The 18,884-nt window shown below is 54.0% G+C and overlaps 1 protein-coding gene across 1 annotated transcript; it reads right to left on the reverse strand.

Moving 5' to 3' along the window:
• Positions 1-5,352: 5,352 nt before the first annotated feature.
• On the reverse strand, positions 5,353-18,187 carry SCN2B (sodium voltage-gated channel beta subunit 2). Its single transcript, XM_010981391.3, has 4 exons — positions 17,916-18,187; positions 10,447-10,613; positions 9,935-10,145; positions 5,353-9,266 (listed from the first exon to the last, which is right to left on the reverse strand). Exons 1-4 carry the CDS (start codon positions 17,983-17,985, stop codon positions 9,067-9,069), a joined length of 648 nt encoding a protein of 215 aa, XP_010979693.3. The 5' UTR covers positions 17,986-18,187; the 3' UTR covers positions 5,353-9,066.
• Positions 18,188-18,884: the final 697 nt, after the last annotated feature.

The following is an 18,884-nucleotide window of genomic DNA, read 5'->3' on the forward strand; positions in this document are numbered from 1 at the left end:
CTGCCCATCCCTACTCACCATTCCTGCCCCCCTGCCCAGCGCCCACATGACCCCAGCCACAGTCTCAGCATAGCATCCACTGAAGTTTGGCAGGTGCCGAGGGGGTTAACAGGACAGCATGCACCAAACCAAGCCGCAGGCACGTGGCTCAGCAGTCCAGCAAGGAACCGGTACTGGCCACCTTGCCTGGTGCTCCCCAGCCCACCTCGCATCAGAGAGTTGGAGTAGAGATAAACTCTTCCTGAACCCTCCTCACCCATCTGCACTTTCTAAGGGCTCTGGGTGCAGGCAGGTAGGCAGCCACTTCCTCCATCCCTCCTTTCCTCTATTTCTGTTTTCTGCCAGGTTCTTTCCAAACATCATTTCAGGCAAAGGGGGGTGGGGAGCCCCAGACAGATGAGCTCATTGGGAGGAAGAGGGCAGAGGGAGGAGGGAGCTGAAATTCCCTGACCAGGGAGATGTTCGCCGGACAGTCCCACGCTGGAGAGGGGTGTGTGCCCCCTTCCAGGAGCAGGCGCCTGCTTCCCTCACTGCAGCTCAGAGATGGGGTGAGTCCTGGGCATCCCTTTATTCTGGGCCACATTGGGGTGGGGCATGAAGCCCCAGGCAGGGGCTCAGCCACTCTACCAGCGCCCCAGAGATGTGTCTACCTCCCTGCTTCATGGGTTACCATGCCCCACTGCCCTCCCAGCAAGGGAGGATGGGGGCTCAGGAGGGTTGGGGGGCCAGAGGTGTAGGGAAGGTTTGTCATTCATTGCAGCCTGGCTTCCCAGGGGACTGCCTTGTTGGCTGAATGGCCAGATGTCCTCCTGGAACCCTAGACCTGGTCCTGCCTGTGAACCGGGCACTGGGACAGACTGTCCAAACCAAAGCGTTAAGTGGTGTGGAGTGCCAGGCAGGGCTCCCTGAATGTTCTGGTCCCATTGGCTGTGCTGGAGCAGTGGATCTTGCAAAGTGAGGGGAGAGGGAGGAAGTGGAATGGGAGAGAAGATACGGGGGTGGGGCAGAGGTGGGGGACAGATGGCCGAGAGGAAAGGAGGAAACGTGGGACCTGGAGTGAAGGGTAACTTGGGGAGGTTGGAGTGAGACACAGGCCCAGGAGGAGGGGTAGAGACGGGAAGACTACTAGCCAGCAGGTGAAGAAGAGGTTTTTCAGATGCCAGGAGAGGAGAAGGTGACCAGCCAAGGCCAGAGCCATGCAGAGGGTGGGGTGTTAGGAGCCTACCAGGAAGGCGTGCCTCTGCTTCCAAACACCTTTGCCCTTCTCTTGTTGCCCACGGCCATTTTAAGATTGACTCCGAGTCACCCTGCCCCCACCCACTCCTAGATCTTTGGGCTGCAAGAAACCAGTCCCCTGATGTTTCTCACAGTGCGATGTGATGGCTTTGGCATCCCACTGCCCTGGGTTTGAAGTCTTCGCTGTTTTCTAGCTGGGTCATCTTGGGTGTACACATACTTAGTATAGCAGAACCTCGGTCTCCTCATCTGTACAAGTGAGAAAACAATGCATATTTGGGGAGTTGGCCTGAGGGTTACGTCAGCTGATATACATAGAATGCCTAGTTCAGTGCCAGGTGTAGAGTAGCTACTCAATAAATGGTGATTATCCTTATTAGTCTAGCCAGCTGTCACTCATCCTGCCACCGCCACCACTACCCCAGCCCTCTAAGCCCTTTCCAGGCTGGAAAAGAACCCACCCATCCCCACAAACAACATCAGCTCCTGTGGAGAAGCCCATGCAACGTGAGTCTGCCGTGGGGAAGGGAAGGGGAGGCTGAAGACTGGCAAAGCTGGGAGGGCGAAGGGAGGGAAAGGCTGAAAGGACTGTCGCCTTTTTCTACAGTCTTGATTGAAAGACAGGGGAAGCCGGCCCTAGCCAGACGGCCAAGGATGCAAGTTAACTTGGCTTGATCTTTGGAAAGAAGTTCCCGAAGGTTTCTAGCTCCAAATTTCCTCTCTCAGCTTATTTCTCACTGTGAATAGGGGCTCGCCCCCTCCCCTTCCCCACCCTTGATAAGTTGCTAAGGATGGATAGAGTAAGGCGGTAGGAGGGTGCAGAGGCAGCCTGCGGAAGAGCATGACTGAGTAAAAAGGCAGAGGTTGGGATGGGGGGCTTACCCATTGTATGCCATGTTTATCTTCAGGCAAGCAAGAGTTAATCCCACTTCCATCATTTGAATCTTAAAATGAGGGCTGCAGAGGGCCAATGTCAATAAACTTAGCACCTAAAAGTATGCCCTGATATACGGAATCTTCCTGACAACACCCCCAAGCTATGCTTGAATAACTTCCGGATTGAGGATCTCACTACCTCAGAGAAACTCGACCCACTACCCGGCTCCGACTCCTATCTGTCTCTGCCCGCCAGCCCTAATGTTCTGCCCTAAGGCAGAATGACACAAGGCTAATTCCTCCCCGCTGTGGTCACAGCCCCAGCCACTGTGCTGGCCATCAGCTGGGACACACACTTCCCCTCCTGGCAGAACACACCCTCTGCGTTTGCCCATTTGTCCACAGGGGGAGCTTTCAATCTGTTGAGGCAAACAGTTCCTAGTCCGCATGCCACCTGTTTACAGGGAATGAATGCATCCCCATTGAGAAGCAGAGGCAGCTGTGGCTGGGACAGAGGTGACTTTGCCAAGGCTATAAGGGAAAGCCCCTCCCATGGACTCCCAAGTAGCCAAGCTGAGGGTCCAGTGGCCCTTTGCCTGCCTCCCCTTGTACCTCATGGACTCAAGGTGAAAGGAGAAGCTGCTTTACCAGGCTACCCACTTCCAACTCACCCATTCCCACCACCTCCATCCCAGTCTTTCTCCCTTTTCTACACTGAGGCCTCCTCAGCCCTGCAAAGGAGTGGGGTCCTGGGCTAGGCTAATCTGTTTTAGGACCAAATTGATGATCCGAGTCAGGATGGCAGGATAGAGTTCTAAGATGAACTTCCTTTCCCATGACCCTCTGCAGCTCTCAACCACTGGGCAGCCGGAGTTTGTCCTAAAAGGTGGTCGGCACCCTGGACATCAGCATGGTAGCCAGGGATGACAAGAAGCTGGTGGGGTGAGAGGTCTGTAGGGGGCAGTGCCACCAAGGCCCTGCCAGCATGGACCCCCTGAGCCCCTGAAGTGCCAGTGGAGGAGGGCAGGAGACCTGGGGGTCCCATGCTCCTGTGCACCCAGATGCCCAGCCCACAGCCCACCAGGCACTGTCCCAGCCTCCTCTCACCTGAATTGTTTTCAAAACCCCGACCCCTGCAAGATGAGAGAGAGACAAGTGGCCTAAGAGGGACTGTATACAAACCAGCACAGGGAAGTCACTCTACTGGAGTGTGCAGGTGGGACTCGGAATGGGAGCTAAAGCCAGGCTCTGTAATTAGCCAACTGTGTGACTTGGAAAATTCCCTTCCCTCGCTGAACTTCAGCTTTAAAAAGGGAGCCCTTCCAGGAAGCATGGGGGCCTCTTCTCATTCAACTCAAGGCCAGCTGGGGAGGGGCAGGCAGGAGCCTGGGCTGCTGTGGGCTGCGGTGAGGAGCTGTGCCGAGCACCAGGCGCACACTGGGTGTGGGCTGTGGAAAGCACAGGTGACCCGGAGGTGCTGGGAGAGCCTGGATTGTCCTGGACACATCATGGGACCCTAAGCAAGTCACTTTCCTGAGCTGGTCCCTGGTTTCCCATTCAGGACAGTCAGAAGACTTGGTCCAGGAGTCTCTGGGACCCCTCCTGTCTCTGATGTTGTAAAAATCTACTCTCACACCCCACTCCTTTTGGCCATCAAAGCCTGTCCTAGGGACTCTGAAATCCTCCACATACAGACCTGCATTCCAGGGCAGCGGGCCATGGGCAGGCCGGTGGCTGTGCCCGAGCCTGAACCCTGCAGGGGGTCTGGGGAGAAGCAAAGGGGCAGTGGGAATTGAGACGCTCTTGTACAGACACCTGCCCCTTAGTCGGGGGACACGGGAAGCCAGTGAGCAATCCTGAGTGCCAGGGTGGGAGCTAGCCCTTCCCCGACAAGGCAGCTCATCCTGCAATCAGAATGACCCCAACAGGCCCGCAGCAGGCTGGGCCAAGGAACATCAGTCTAGGGGAGATGCCTGAACCAGATCCAGCCCTCCCAGAAGCCACGCCCAGCTCCAAAGCATCCTCCCAGTGTTCTGGGAGAAAAGCCCTAGACCGAGAGGCCGTGTCCACCCGGAAGGAACTAGCTGGCATCCCCAGTGCCTTCTGCTCCTCAGTCCAAGTCCCCTGCTTCAATTTCCTTGTCTGTTAAGTAGAGAAGCATCCTCTCTGACATCCCAACCTTGGAAGGACTCAGAGGCTCCGAGGGCAGGCATCCTTTTAAACCAAGGTAGCTTTGGTTCTATCAAATACCAGCCGCCTCTGTTTAACGCTGAAACCTTCTACCTGGCTTCTTTCTCGGGAAGCAGCTGTGATCTTTGCAGGCATTAGAACTACGAATGTTCAGCTCCTCCTGAATATTCTAAGTGCATCTGACCACTAACCACTGGCAAATGTCTCTGAAGTGCCAGGAGCGGGCAGAAATGACAAAGAAAACAGGAGAAAAGCAACCACTTCAGTATCTCCTTGCCATTCAGAAAGTTGAGGCTTTTCTTATCTAGGTGAGGCTCCTAGGCAAAAGGGTGTGTGTGTGTGTAAGAGAGAGAGGCGGGGGGGGTGGGGGGAGAGGGAGAGAAATACAAAGAGAGACATAAGAACAGGAAGTGAAAGGGGAAAAGATTGGATGTGTCTCTGGGCCAGGTGGTTGCCTTCAGTCCTGAATTCAGGGCTGATTCAGCAGCACGTAAATAGGATACAGCAGTTTGCAGAGGAGACGTGAGCAACCTGACTCTTCCCCCAGACACCCTCATCCGTGGAGTTGCGTGAGGGCAGACTCTGCACCAGCTGTCATCTCTTTTTCTTGAGTCCACAGCAGGCAAAAGAGATGTCTGCCTAGTCAGATACAGCTTAGAAACAGGGGGCAGGAAGGCTGACCCATCCACTCACAGAAAGAAGAGACAACAGCAGCATAACAGTCTTGGGGGCTCAAAAAGTTGTTGTCTCCCAGGAATAACCAAGAGCGCTCCAAGAAGTGGGTGTTTAGCCACCTTGTCCCCAGGGTGCTTTCAAGGTGGACGCTTTCAAGATCCTGGGTCCCAGGATTCTGGGAAGGCAAAGAGGGAAAAAGAAGAAACATCTGACCACAGGAGGGGAGTAGAATGACCCCATCCTTGATGGGGATCTGGCAGCGTCAATGGGAGCACCAGGAAAGGACCATCAGGAGTCCCTGTCACAATCCTGGCACTGCCTCAACTTGCCCCACTCTGCACCCCTGAAAAAAGCCACACTCAAGGGATGTTCAGGGGAGATGATCTGTTTATTGCAGCCAATAAATCCAAGCAATGAGACAAACTGCGAAAGGAACTCAGTCTGCTCCCAAAAGCAGACATATCACAGCTGTTGGGTCACAGAGGACCATTTAAGCTTCTCTCCCCACCGCCGCTTCCAATCACCATATAGCACACGAGTCCTAGAAAGTGCATACGTGGTTGTGTCTTCCCCCTCCGAGTGCACAAAGAGCAATAAGAACATTCTATAATTTGCCTTTGGTGAATTAACGCAAAACGTTGAGAAATGATTGTCCCCCCTCCCCCCACCTTCTGCCAATGTAACTTTTGGAGTGGATGTAGTGAGATGTTTTATATTTGTATATATAATATGTCTATATATAGACTATGTACAAATGCATCAGCAAGCTTCAATAAAGGAAGACATAGCAAGAGGCACAGCAAGAGACACAGGCTGTCTATCTTAAGACATAAGTAGGAAGAAAAATGTCTTGATTCATCACCCGTTCCAATTGCACCAAGCCATTCCTATGGCCTGGGACTATCCTTCTGGACCTGGCCAGTGTTTTCAATTGTCCATCTGCTTAACCTGAGCTTGCAAATACTTACCAGCCCAACCTTGCCCAGGAGACTCACAGGGAGAAATATGGATCCCATCAGCTTTTCCTTTTTATAAATTGGGAATAACTGTATTAATCCATAGCTAGGGGGGCGGGTAGCTATTTCCAAAGCCAGTTCCAAGGCACCTCAAGGCATTTCAGTCCTGAAAAAGGTGTGCTTTGTTCTTATAAGCTAAATCCCATGGGTTGGCCAGCCCATCTCTCTCTCCAGTGGCCCTTTAATTAGGAGGAAGGGACAGAATTCCAAGAGAGCAGGAGAGGCAGGGGCAGTTGGGAAAACCAGCAGACTGCACCCCGCAGAGCGCAGTGACAGGAACATGCAACCACCAGCAGGGCCTGAGCCCCACCGTGCTGGGAAGAGGAACAGCTTGCTGGTATACACTGGGAAGCAGGGTGCCGGGAAAACATCGCACCGGTTTCCCACTTCTATTCACAGAAGCCCCATTTTTTTCCCAACCTCATTGCCCCCGGGGGGGGGGGGGGGGGGGGAGGCAGCTCTGTGAGACCGCAGGAAGAGACTCTAAGAGGCTCGGGAAGAAAGTGCATATGAGGGAGGACACCTGGGACAAAGGTGGTTCCCGGCCCATCCCTATCTGCTCAGGCGCCTGAGATCCCTGGAGAGGAACTGCTCTCCCCAGGACCCTCTGGGTCAGGGCAGGGAAAGGAAGGAATTCAGAAGTCTTGGGCTTCTTTAAGGAGAGTTAGGATTTCTTAGAATAAACCTAGGGAATCCTGCAAATAATTCCCCTAAATGTTATGAGTCCTGGAAAAAAAAAAAAGTTCCCAGCATCCACACAGATCCTCACTCATCCTGGAAAGAGGAGAGCACTTAAGAAGTTGCCAAAAAGTGAAATCTGCAAGCTGCAGAAGTGTTATTACAACCACCCTTGGTCTCAGCTGGAACGAGGGTGCCCACCACACACCTCTCCCCTCTCAGCTGGCTGGCTCCAAGGATGGGTAATGTCCACCCACCCCAGGCATCCCGGGGGCTTAGCCCACCCCCGTTGGCAGTGTGTTGATTGGCAGTTAAGTACTGATGAGTTAGAATTTCCACCCCATCCAGGAGCTATCTGGTCGGTTGCCCATCCCCTACTCTGTGCCCGCTCTGCCTGTCCTCTCACCCTCATACCTGTTCTATCTTCCCTCCTTCTTTTCTTTCCTCCCTTCCCAGGGCCCAGATTCTGGAATCTCTTCCTCCTTCTCCAACTCCAGCCCTGGAAGCAGTGGCTGCAGAGGTGGAATTAGATGCACCAAAAACAAAATTAATCTTGGTCCCCACAGAGCTGACCTAGCAGTTCCCAACTCTGTTATGGCTTTGTGGGCATCCCTGGCACCTGGCACAGTTCCTGGCACAGAGGAGATGCTCAATCAATGGATACTGAAGTGAATTAAACTGAGTCTTCCATAAGCTCTCGCTCTCTCCCCAAACTGGCCATCTGCTGGGCAGAGACAGAGAATGCTCCCTGGGGCTGTCACAGTCCTGTCCTCACCCGCTTCCCAGACTCCTTCCAGCCCTGGGCACTGACTCCCTCAGCCCAGGCAGGGCCTGAGCTCTGAGCTCCCAGGAAAGGCCAGGAAGTGCAGCAGGGGGTCAGCTGGGGTTGGTGTGGGGCACTGCCAGCATCCCTGCCCTCCCGCTCCCATCCCTGCCTCTGTCACAGCCTGGAGGGGCTGGGTTCCCCGGAGGTGAGCAGGGCTGGAGGGGCCCACCTCCCTCTCCTCACTTCCCTCAACTCCCTGTCCGGAGAGCCTGCCCCCCTGCCTCCCCCTCAGCCCACCGGGCAAGCTATGGCTCTAGTGATTCAAACTGGAAACTGAGGAACCAGAGGAGGCGCAGGACTCTCGGCTACTGTGAGTCTGAACCTCAGTTTCCCCGCCTGTTAGTCTGAGCCACTCGGCTAGTGGATCTCTGAGGGTCTTCCAAGGCAGTTTCTCTCCATCTCCCTCCCTCCCCTGAGGCATAAGCAATTCCCTCTTCCTGTGAGTAAAATGGCAGTGGAAGTGGGCCCCCCACCAGCGCTACTTTCTCCCCCACAGGGAGCGTTGTCGGGGCTGGGGAGGGTGCAGCATGGCTCAGATGTGATGTGGCCACAGGGCCTCAGAGGCTCCAAGGCTCCCCTCAGGGCCAAAAGCCAGACGAAACCCTGCTGAGGGTAAGGGGGGGGGGCTGAACCAAAGCCCCAAGGGCGGCCCCCTCTCTGCACACCGACCCCTCAGCGTGGCTCCCACCCCTTCCTCACGGCTGCTCCTGGCCCAGGCAGATGGCGGCCACCCTGGGGGAGAAGGCAGTCGGCCTTCCACCCCTCCCAGCCCCTCCACCCCTCAGCTCATTTTGAAATTCGTCCCATTACTGGGTAACTGTGGTGAAGAGCGACCACCACCCTGAGAGACACGACCCTGCCATGGCCCAGCTCAGCAGCCCTTCGGTGCTTTTCTCCCAAACACCTGAAGGAGTTAAACAGCCACCAGAAAACCGGAGGCTTCTGTGGTAGCAGCTCTCAGGGCGGGAGCAGAGCTCCCGGGGCCAAGGCTTGTCTCTAGTTGCCTCCAGCCCCAGCTTCCCGCCAACACCCAGGAAATACACGGTTGTCCCTTCAACACACCCCACCCAAGTTATAGGAACCTATGGCCACCCCGAGCCTGACAGGGCTGCCCAGGGCTGGGAGCGGAGCGACGCCACAGCCCAGGCCTCCTAGAGGCTGTCCAGCAGAGCCCCCCGGACCTGAGGTCCCCTCTGAAGCCGCCACCAGACCAGTCCAGGCACTGGGCAGGCTGGACAGCTGGCCTCCCCCTCCCCCACCGCCCACACTCCCCTTTCTCTCTGTGCGACCCTCACACAGGCAGTTTTGAGTGCACCACTCCCTCCCCCCTCCCAGGGCCCACGCGTCCCAGACGCCGGCAGGTTTCTCAATGAAAGAGAGGTGGGTCATTCTTGGTACAGGGTGGGGGATACGAAGGGAGGGGTTCAGGAGACCCCAGGACAGCCCTGGGATCCAGGCTGGAGGGAAACACACCAAGAGAGGGCAGGCGGGGACACAGTGTGCGGGGCGGAGTGTGGGGGGAGTACAGGACACGAGGGAGGGGCTGCGGGCTGGCCGCCCGCCCGCCCGTTACTTGGTGCCATCGTCCGCGTTGCCCTCTCCATCCGTCTTGCCCTCCTCCTCCGTCTTCAGGTCATCCGTGCTCAGTTTCTGCTCTTTTTTCCTCCTCACACACTTTACTACCATCAGCACCAAGATGACCACGGCCAGAAAGCCCCCGACGGAGGCACCCACGATCACCGCCACCGTGGAATCCCGCTCAGGGGGCTCTGGAGAAGGAGGGGAAACAGAACTGCTGAGTGCTGGGCTGGCAGAGGGGGCCTTGTCCCCAGGCCCCTGCTCCCCCCAGGATGCGAGCAGTGGTTCTGACTTTACTCTCCTCAGTGGCAGGCACTTAATCAAAGCCAAAAATCAACCCATTGACCTCTAATCACCCCACCCCAAATCCCAGGCACCTAGAAGCCACAGGGGAAGGCAGTATAATGCAGTATCTAAGAGCCAGACACTGACGTCAGATAGACCCAGTTTGAGTCCTGATTGTACAATTTATTAATTGCATGACCTTAGGTAACTTCCTTAGCCTCTCTAAGCCTGTTTCCTCATCTGTAAAATGGGCATAATAGTACCTCCCTCATAGGGTTTTATGAGGATGAAATGAGATAATGCATATAGAGAACTTAGCTCTACCTATGACTGAGAGAAAGTGTCCAATAAATGGAAGCTGTTCTTAGGATTCTTAAGATCAAGATAATGATGGATAGTGTCATAAGGACTCTCTGAGACAGTCCCAGGTCCTTGAGGACCAGAGGAAATAAAATGGATGCTTTCCACCCAGCATATCCCTCAGGAAGGCACAGCCTCTCCCAAGGAGCCCCAGCTAATCCTGCTGGAGAGGAGTTGGGTGGAAACAGGCAGGGGTCCCCCAGCAGCCCCTCACCTTCCATGAGGACCTTCAGATAGATCTTGCCGTGGCCGCGGTGGCGATCGGGCGGGTTCATGATGTAGCAGTTGTAGGTGCCCTCATCCTCCAGCTGCACGTTTCTCAGTGTGACTGACACGTCATACTTGCTGGGGTTCCCTGAGAACTCTACGCGGTCTCGGAAACGCTCCAGCTTCAGGTTAATGATCTTCATGCGAAACTGGAGGAACTGAGTGGGGTGAGGGACAGGATAAGGGTGCTGGATGAGCGAGGAGCGGCAAGGACAGCAGGATGCCCCTCCTCCCGTGCCCCCTTGTATGAGGAAGAGAGGCAGTTACCTCCAGATCTCTGCCACCCTCCCAGGGTCACCCAGGCATGACAACACACCTTTTGCCAAGTCCCTCTGGAGCACAGACCACTAGGGTTCCCCGGGGTCCTGGTCCAGCGCAGGGACAGGTGGTGGGAAAGGTGGGCTTCCTGCAGCAGGGCTCCCGCCTCTTCCCCCACCCCCCCTTCCTCCCAGGACTCACCATCTCCTCAGAGCAGTTATTACACTCCTGGTAAGTCCAGTTCAGGGAGAACTGTTTGTGGTTCACTGTGTAGCAGGAGTTGAAGGTGCAGGGCAGGCGGGCATCAGAGCCATTGAGGACGTTGAGGATGGTAGGTACTGTGACTTCCATGCTCCACCCTGGTGGCACTGAGGACAAAGCCAAAAGCTGGTGAGGATTCTGGCTGACAGGGCCAGGGAGGGGACAAGCCTTCTGCACCTGGTAGGGAGGGGAGCAGAGCTATGGCAGCTGGCTGGGGCTCTTACGGCTGGAATAGTCAGGGGTCAGGTGGGCAAAGCTCATGAGGGGTACCTGATGTGGCCCTTGGGGAAAATGCGGGGCAGAGTGAGGCTGGGGTGGAGAGAGTCCAAATCATCTGTCAAGCCAGGGACAGATGGCCTCAAGTCTTTTCCAGGACCATAGTGGTACAGGCCCTCCGCCTGGCTGTCCTGCCCCCACCCTGTCATGGCCACCTGCTGGCTGAAGACCTTGGACAAGGGCCTGCACTGTGCTGGCCTCAGTTTCCCTTCTTCCCCACCACCTCCAACCATCTCTGCTGAGCCAAAGCCCTTCCAGCTGAAGCTGAGTGTCCCCAGAGCGCCGGCAGCCTGGAGGACAGGTGGAGATTCAGAAGGCCTCGCTGTCTATAATCCAGGGCCAGAGTAAAGCCTGATCCCAGCCCAGCCCCTTAACTACCCCAGGCTTCTGGCAGGGATGACAGATGAGCAGCAGGAGAGAGGAGATGCCCCAGAAGAATCAGCACAATTCGAAGGGACCAACTGATGGGTCTTCAAGGACAGGAGGCCCTTTTTTAGACGCCAGGCCTAGAAACACCACAGCGAGGAGCTGCTACAGGCTGCAGGGGTGGCAGGGTGGGAACAGCACGTTTCTGAGGAATCCCCTGGGGAGCACCTGGCCAGGAGCCCTGAGTGCTAGGGCTGAGAAAGGTCTATCCCACTCTGACATCCTAAGCAGGGCAGAGTCTTGGGCGAGGGGAGTGAGCCAAAGCTCTTCCAGCTGAAGTTGCAGTGCCCCCCGCAACCCCCACCACAGGGCAGAAAGCCTTGGGCACAAAATTTAAGGCCGTGCCCTCTCTCAGGGGCATGCAAACACCTCCTTAAATTTTGCACCCTAGGCACCTCCTTTCCTTCACTCTAGTCCATGTCTGAGTTCTAAGACTCTCGGCCAGTATTGTCAAAACCTTATTCCAAAAGACTAATAGTCTTTACAGAGGATAAACAGTAATACTCGGCATCCATCATTCATTCACCCATTTACCAAATATTTCTAAATCACCTACTATGCCCCAGGCACTCAGTCTAGGCACAGGGGGGTGGGGATGGGGGTGCTACGGCTGTGATGGAGGCCGGCAGAGGTGCTGTAATGAGGAACTTATGTTCTAGGGAGAAGGACAGACGTTAACAGGGATAAGGTAAGACTGTAACGTTAGGTAGTGATACATGGCAAAATAAAGCCAGGTGCAGAGTGACATCAGGTGGTCCGGGCAGGCTGCTCCAAGGGGTGCCCTGCAGACAGCCCCCAACTAAAGTGAGGGAGTGAGCCGGTTGAAATTTTGAAGGAATCAAGTTCCAAGGCAGCGGAACATCAAGAGTAAAGTCCCAGTGGCTGAAATGACCATCACATGTCTCGGGTACAACCAGCAGAGTGACCCAGGGGGGCAAGTGGAAGGGACCTGAGGTCCCAGAGTTAGGTAGGGATGAGGCCGCCATTCTTCTGAGGGAGGTAGGAAGCTGCTAGGGGATGGGCCTGGGGTGGGGGGAGGGAGGTGGAGCTAGAAGGCTGTCCAGGTGAGAGCCAGGGCCCTACTGATACGGGACTAACACAGACATGGAGTTCTCAACAGACTGGGTTCAATCCCAGCTCTGCCTTCAATTAGCTGGGAGAACGTTGGCAAATTCTTTCCCCTTCTGAGCCTCAGTCCTTTCCTCTGTAGAACACAGCTGATGATACCTCTCAGGGTTATTATGACAATTAAATAAGAAAAAATATACGAAACAAATGGTAGCCTAAATTCCCCTCAAGATCTGTGCCCTAAATAGGAAGGGCTTCTGGGGCAGTCTTCTGGCAGGGGCACCTTGGAGATGGACCCCTCAGGGCAGCTCCCTGAGATTCTCTGGGATCTGGCACGGGGCCAGGCCTAATGGCAGCAGTCTGGGAGGGGACTCTGATTTTGCAAATGATTTTGTTGCGCAAAGCTGCTGGGTCCCAAAGCGGCTGCCCTGCACCCTGGAAGCGGGACTATCCCTTCTGCCCAGCCCAGCCCTTGGGAGGAGTGGCCAGAGCCAGTGGGCAGGGCTTAAGAACAGGAAATGCTCTGAACTGCTGGCCCCAGAGGTGAGGACGCAGCCCCAGTAGAGGGATAGGCATGCGGCCCCATCAGCAAGGCCGGGGCTTCCAGGTGTGCGCTGCAGTGTTCATCAGGGGAAAATGAACTGAGGAGGCCGAGTGGGCCCCCGAGAACAAAGCCCGGCTCCTAGCTCCCCGCTTCCACAGCCATTATGAAAGCACCTAGTACAGCGCCAGCCTAGGAGGAGGTGCGCTGAAAATGCCATCTCCGCCCCCCCTACTCTGCAGAGGCGGAGGAATCTGCAGGGAAAGAGCCTGGCAGGGCCTTGTCCTGAGCTTACCTCCTATCCCAGGAACACCCTGCTTCTCTAGCACCGTCCCTGGGAAGGGTCGGCCTCCTTCCCAGGGCTCCTGAGTGAAAGGAGCCTCCTCTAAGTGGCATTAGGAAATAGGTCCTGTGAATCCGGCTGACCCATCCCTGCCTCTGGCCTGCCCCAGCTCGCAACATTGCGCCAATTAGACCTTGAACCCCATCAGGAAGCTCCCTCCATCTCGAAGGAGCTAGCCCTCTGCTGTGTGGGAGGCCACCCACGGGGAGCGAGGAGACTTCTCTGGCCAGCAGGAAGGGGGCGGACAGAGAGGTGCAATGCGGGTCCCTCCTCCGCATCCCTGCAGCCTGTCCCGCAGGAGGCACCAGGCGGACACGTGTGCCCTCTAGTGGTCAGAGGAGTCAACTGTCCAGTCCCAACAGCAGAGAGGAGGAGGGAGTCAGCAAATCAGAGGAAGCCAGAGGGGGAAAGCTTGTCGATCTAGCCCCACCGTCTTAACCGTGAGGAAGGTGAAGCCAGAGAGACACACAGCGGATGGGGACAAGCTGGTGCCAGGATCATGGTTCCTGACTCCTAGTCCAGGGTACCCCCTTCCACCTGACGCCTCACCAGGATCTCAGGCTCAAGGCAAGGGTCTGAGGCCTTTCACCAATCCAGACCCTCATTAAAGATAAGAAAATCATCAGGCAATGAGGGCACAGCTGTGAGCAAAATCCTGGGCTCCTGATGAACTCTGCTGCTTCAGGAAGGTAGCGGAATCCACAGCTAGGGCCACAGAAGGTCTTCACAGTAACAACAGAGTGCTTACTGCGTGCCAGGCGCTGTTTAAGGACCCCACAGATATTACCTCGTCTAATGCAATATCCCTGTTATCACCCCGACTCTCCAGATGAGGAAATGGAGCACGAAGAAGTTAAATGAATAGCCCAAGTTCACAGCTGGTTAAGTGACAAAAGCTAAACTTGAACCCAGGCTGCCAGGCTCCAGACAGACCGTTGAGGGGTCGAGGCTGGGTGGGAGTGTGATTTTTGTTCCAAGGCGTCCCAGGGACAAGGCCTCCTGCTGTCTACGTGGCAGGTCCAGCTCCATACCTGCCAGCCTCCCCGTCCATCCCAAACTCACTCCGGGCAGGCTGGCCAGAGTGCAATGGTCCTATTTAAAGGAACTTCTGCACTCAGGGACCCCACAGTCTTCCTGGTTTTCCCATTTGGGACCAGGTCTGGGCCCTGGGTCTCCTGATTTCCAACTCACAGAAAGGAAATGATCAACAGGGGTACAGTAAGGTTGTGGCTTTTGAGCTTCGTTCCAAAACATCACCAATACCCAGACCCACTCACCTTCTCCAAGGCATCTATCTGGGCACCTCGGGCCCCGTGTCACCTCCTGTTCTAACGGGCCCATCTTGCAGAGATCACAATTTGCACATCTCCTGTCAAACATTATTTCCTGCAGAGACTAGAATTTAATCCTCCTCATGCCTCTTTCCATCCCTACAGCAACCTATGAGGTAGGTTTGTTTTCTTCTTCATTAAAAAAAGAGAGAAAGCGTATGTGGGTCTAAGCAGAGAAATTTTCCCCCACCCTTCCAGAGCACTGTCTCCTGGGGCAGCCCTTGCCTCCTGGGTGCATGTGACACGCAGCCTGTCTCCTGATCTCAGACCAGATTCGTCCCCACCTCTGGGGCTCCTCTCCCATGCCAGTCCGCCCCCACGCCCCCACCTCACCCCGAGCAGCCATGAGAACACCTGTCCTCGTCACCCTCGCCCCCAGCCTCCACTGGACCCGTGTTGCTTTCAGGATCTAGTCCGGGCTCCCAGGCAAGGCTTCCAAGCCCTCTGCCATCTGGGCCCAGCCGACCTCCCGGCCTCATCTCCTGCCCGCTCCCAGCCCTCCACGCTTCCACCATTCCAGCGACCCCAGAGTTCTTACTTTTCTGAAAACACCTCCATCTTGCCCTCCTCCGTGCCTTTGCACATGTTTTTGCTCTGGGTTGGGAAGTGCGTTCACCCTGCTGCACCTGGGCCCTCCTACTTACCCTGCAGATCCCAGCTAATAAGCCTCAGTGACGGCTTCCCCAGCGCCTGCACCCTCTCCCCAGCCCAGCTATCGCTTCCAGGCTGGGAGCCAGACTAGCATCATGGCCAAGTCTAACACCCTGGTCTGATCTTAGGCAAGATGGTTACCTCCCAGCACCTCAGTTTCCTCACCTGAAAATGGGACACAACAGTAGGACCTACCTGCTAGGGCTCTGGTGAGGATTAAATGACTTACTAAAATATAAAGCTCACAGCATGCCTGGGACATGGTCAGCCATTAAAAAAGATTAGCTGCTATTATTACATTTTTAACGGTAATAATATGATGCTGCGTTGTTGTAATTTGTTTACATGCCTGAGTCCTTCAAGAGACTCTAGGGAGCTATGCTTATTTATCTTGGTATCCCTGGACCCAAAACAATATATGACACACAGAGGGCACTCAATGAAAGTCACAGAAGAAAGGACGGAAGGCACCTTCCCCTCTGTGTCTGTGTGCAGTGGGCTCGAGCGAGAACCACTTCCTAGGCCTCCCCTCACGTGACCCAGACTTTGGTAACCAGGCCAGTGACTGTGGAGAAAAACTCTAGGGAAGACCAATCGTTTGGACTGTTTCTAACTGAAAACTAGTCTCACTCACTTCTGTCGTGTGTTCAGCAGGTTGCCCAGCTGTCCCCTTTCCCTTTGTCAGCTCCATGGTCATCCTCCCAAACCCAGCCCCTGACATAGCCCCCTCCCTTGTCACTTGGGGCATCTCTCCATCTTGGGGACTGATGCCACTACGACCACCAAAGTTCCATTGTCCACCTGAGCCCCCAGTCTTGGAGAACCAGGGTGTGCCTCATCACAGCAGCAGTCAAGTACAAGGTCAAGGTCCCTACTCCTGCGTCCTCCCCCTACCCAGATCTGCCGAGGCTTTAGCTTCTTCCCACCACCACCCCCATGCCCTGACTTCTTCACTCCAGATTCCATCCTCTCCTGCGCCACACCCTGGTGCTGCTCCCTGAGCTCCCTTCCTTTCTTCACGCAGATAAGGCTCTCATAAGGCTGTCTCTTTCCCACTGGAAGCTCTCAAAGGAGGTCGCCTGTCCTCTGTCCCCAGCTCCCTACACACTGGTCATTCACCCAGCTCCCCTCCTTTTGCCTGTACGTGAGATTCTTTGATTAAATAATTAAAATTATTGTTAACATAGCAGCACCATTTCTCGAACATGAGGGGCAGTAGAGTTCAGTGGTTAAGAATGAGCTGAAGTCAGATAAGCAGGGGTTCACATCTCAGCTCCCTTTAAACTAGTCCCGTGACCTTACTGGGCAAGTTACTTAACTGCTCTGTGCCTGTTTCCTCATCTGTAACATGAGGATAATAACGTATCTACCTCATACAATTACCAATTACCGTAAGGACCAAACAAGATACACAGCGCACAGGCCAATGAAAAGCGTTCATACAGATGACTAGCACTGAGCCCTGGTTATGTGCCAGACTCACAAATAGCCCAGGCAGTAGCTGTTCTCCAGTTCACCCATGAAAGAACTGGAGCTCAGAGGGATGGAGTAACTTGCCAGTAGTGTGAAGTAAATGACAAAGGTGGCTTTAAACCCAGATTGATTCCAAGGCTCATGCTCTTTCTGCTGCCTGAGCTTCCATAACATTCCTGCTCTGTCGTTACTATGTGTGATAACTCAGCAAAGCTAATAGGCTTTATCCTGCAGGCTGCCAGGGGCCCTGCGCTGTCTCTGTTTAGCACCCCTGCCCGATATCCAGCACAGCGTGCCAGAGAAAGAGGGAGAAAGGAAGTGAGACCGAGAGCCTCTGTGATGGGGAATATTTCCACTGACGACCCTTGGACTGGATCCTAATTGCTACGCCAGCAACGAGTAAGTTTAGGAACAAGAACGAAACTACCTTTGTGCAGGATTGCAAATAACTCTCTAGCCCACCTCCCCACCAGGAAGTCCAGGAATGGCCAAGTATGAAATTAGCATTTGAATCACCTGACAGGCCATCTGCAAGGCAGGGCTGGACAGTTCTGAGACTTGGTCTGCAGGGCCACAGCCACACTCAGACCATGAGTTCCTTTTTTTCCCCTTCTTTTTTCTGATCCCTTCACCTGACCCCTCCTCCACTCCATCTGGCCCAAACCAGAGACTTTCTCCATCAGTGCCTGCTTCAGCAATTCTCCTCCCAATCCAGAGATCAGTCCTCAAGGCTACCTCCCCACTACTCCCACACACATTGCAACAAATCAATGGTACAGGTTTCCAGGAAGCCAGACCCAGACTCAACTTTCTGCCCCCAACTCCCACGTACACCCTTTTCTAATATCCTAAACCCACCAGATTCCAAAGATCAAGGTTCACAAAAGAAGCCCCTTAAGGGGGCATTAAGTCCCAGGACCCCACACTTTCAGCAGCTTTAAAAAAAAAAAAAAGAAAGAAAAAGAAAATCCATGAAGCGACTCTGCAGATTAACCTACACTCTGCCCCCACCCCCACATAGGTCCATTTCAGGGAAATTCAAAGAAAAATCACCCCTGTTGACAACTGACACCCCCAAGGAACACTCAGATCCCCTGACCCAACATTTCTGTGACCAAGTAGTCCCAGCGCTATGCAGTCCCCAGCAATGTCTCCCCCAGGCCCCGGGAACCTCCCTTCCCAAAGACACGGAAGAGAAGCTCCAGCACTGTCTTCTTTCCTGCCCCCGGTCCCCATCCTCCTCCTGTTGCGGCTGCACTTCTGGACCCTCAGGAGCATGCAGGTGTGCGGTCTAACTTACCCAAAGAGAAAAAGAGACTGAGCCCCGTGAGACTGAAGGCAGGGCGAGGTAGCCAGGCATCTTTGTGCATTTTCAGAGACTGAGATGTTAGTCGGGTGGGATATGGGAGAGGGTGATTTGAGGGGCCGAGGGCTACAAGGGAGGAATGGTTAGATGCTAAAAAAAAAAAAAAAAAAAAAATGCACGGATGTACTTCAAAGACACATAAAACATTAAGGAGGCTTTATTTCCATCTCTCTAATATGGCCGGCTTGTATGTTGCTGCTAAAAAGAGAGAGGGAGTGTGAAAGGGAGAGAGAAAAAAGGGGATGGAGTAAATTTTGTGGTTGGTGGATTTCGAAAAGCAGGTGGGAGGGCATAAAAAAGTCTTTCCACAAAGAACGAAGTTCTTCGGAAATGTTTACCCTCTAAAGCAAGAGCTAAACGGGTCCTGCCTTTCTTCCTCACTTGGATGACTGTTGGGGTTTGAAGGTTGTTTGAGGAACCCATTTATTTCAAAGCTCCTGAAAGGGGTGAATTCTTTGTCATTTAAAAACACTCAAAAAAGGAGATGCTCATGTTTGTGCTGTTTGGACAGGGTTCGGAGAAGTGAGTTGGGAGACTTTCAGGAAGTAAGAACTTCCTCATTTTTGTAGCACTTCCACCAAAAAACAAAAGAGATCAAAGCAGGCTGGTGTAAAAACACCCAAGTGAACTTACAATCAAATTAATGTGAATCTTTGGGGAATCCTGATTCAATCAAACCAACAGTAAAAAGCCATTACAGCGATAATTGGGAAAAAATAAATATGGACTGGGTGTTAGTTTATATTAATGAATAATTCTTAATTTTGTTGGGTGTGATAAAAAAACAATGTGGTTATATTCTTTAACATCTGTATCTATTAAACACACTGGAGTGTTTATAGTTGAAATGACAGGATGACAGGAATTTGCTTTAAAATATTCTAGGGGAAAAAAAAAAAGAGT

This window comes from Camelus dromedarius, chromosome 34, assembly GCF_036321535.1.
Source record: "Camelus dromedarius isolate mCamDro1 chromosome 34, mCamDro1.pat, whole genome shotgun sequence".
Classification (NCBI taxonomy): Eukaryota; Metazoa; Chordata; class Mammalia; order Artiodactyla; family Camelidae; genus Camelus; species Camelus dromedarius.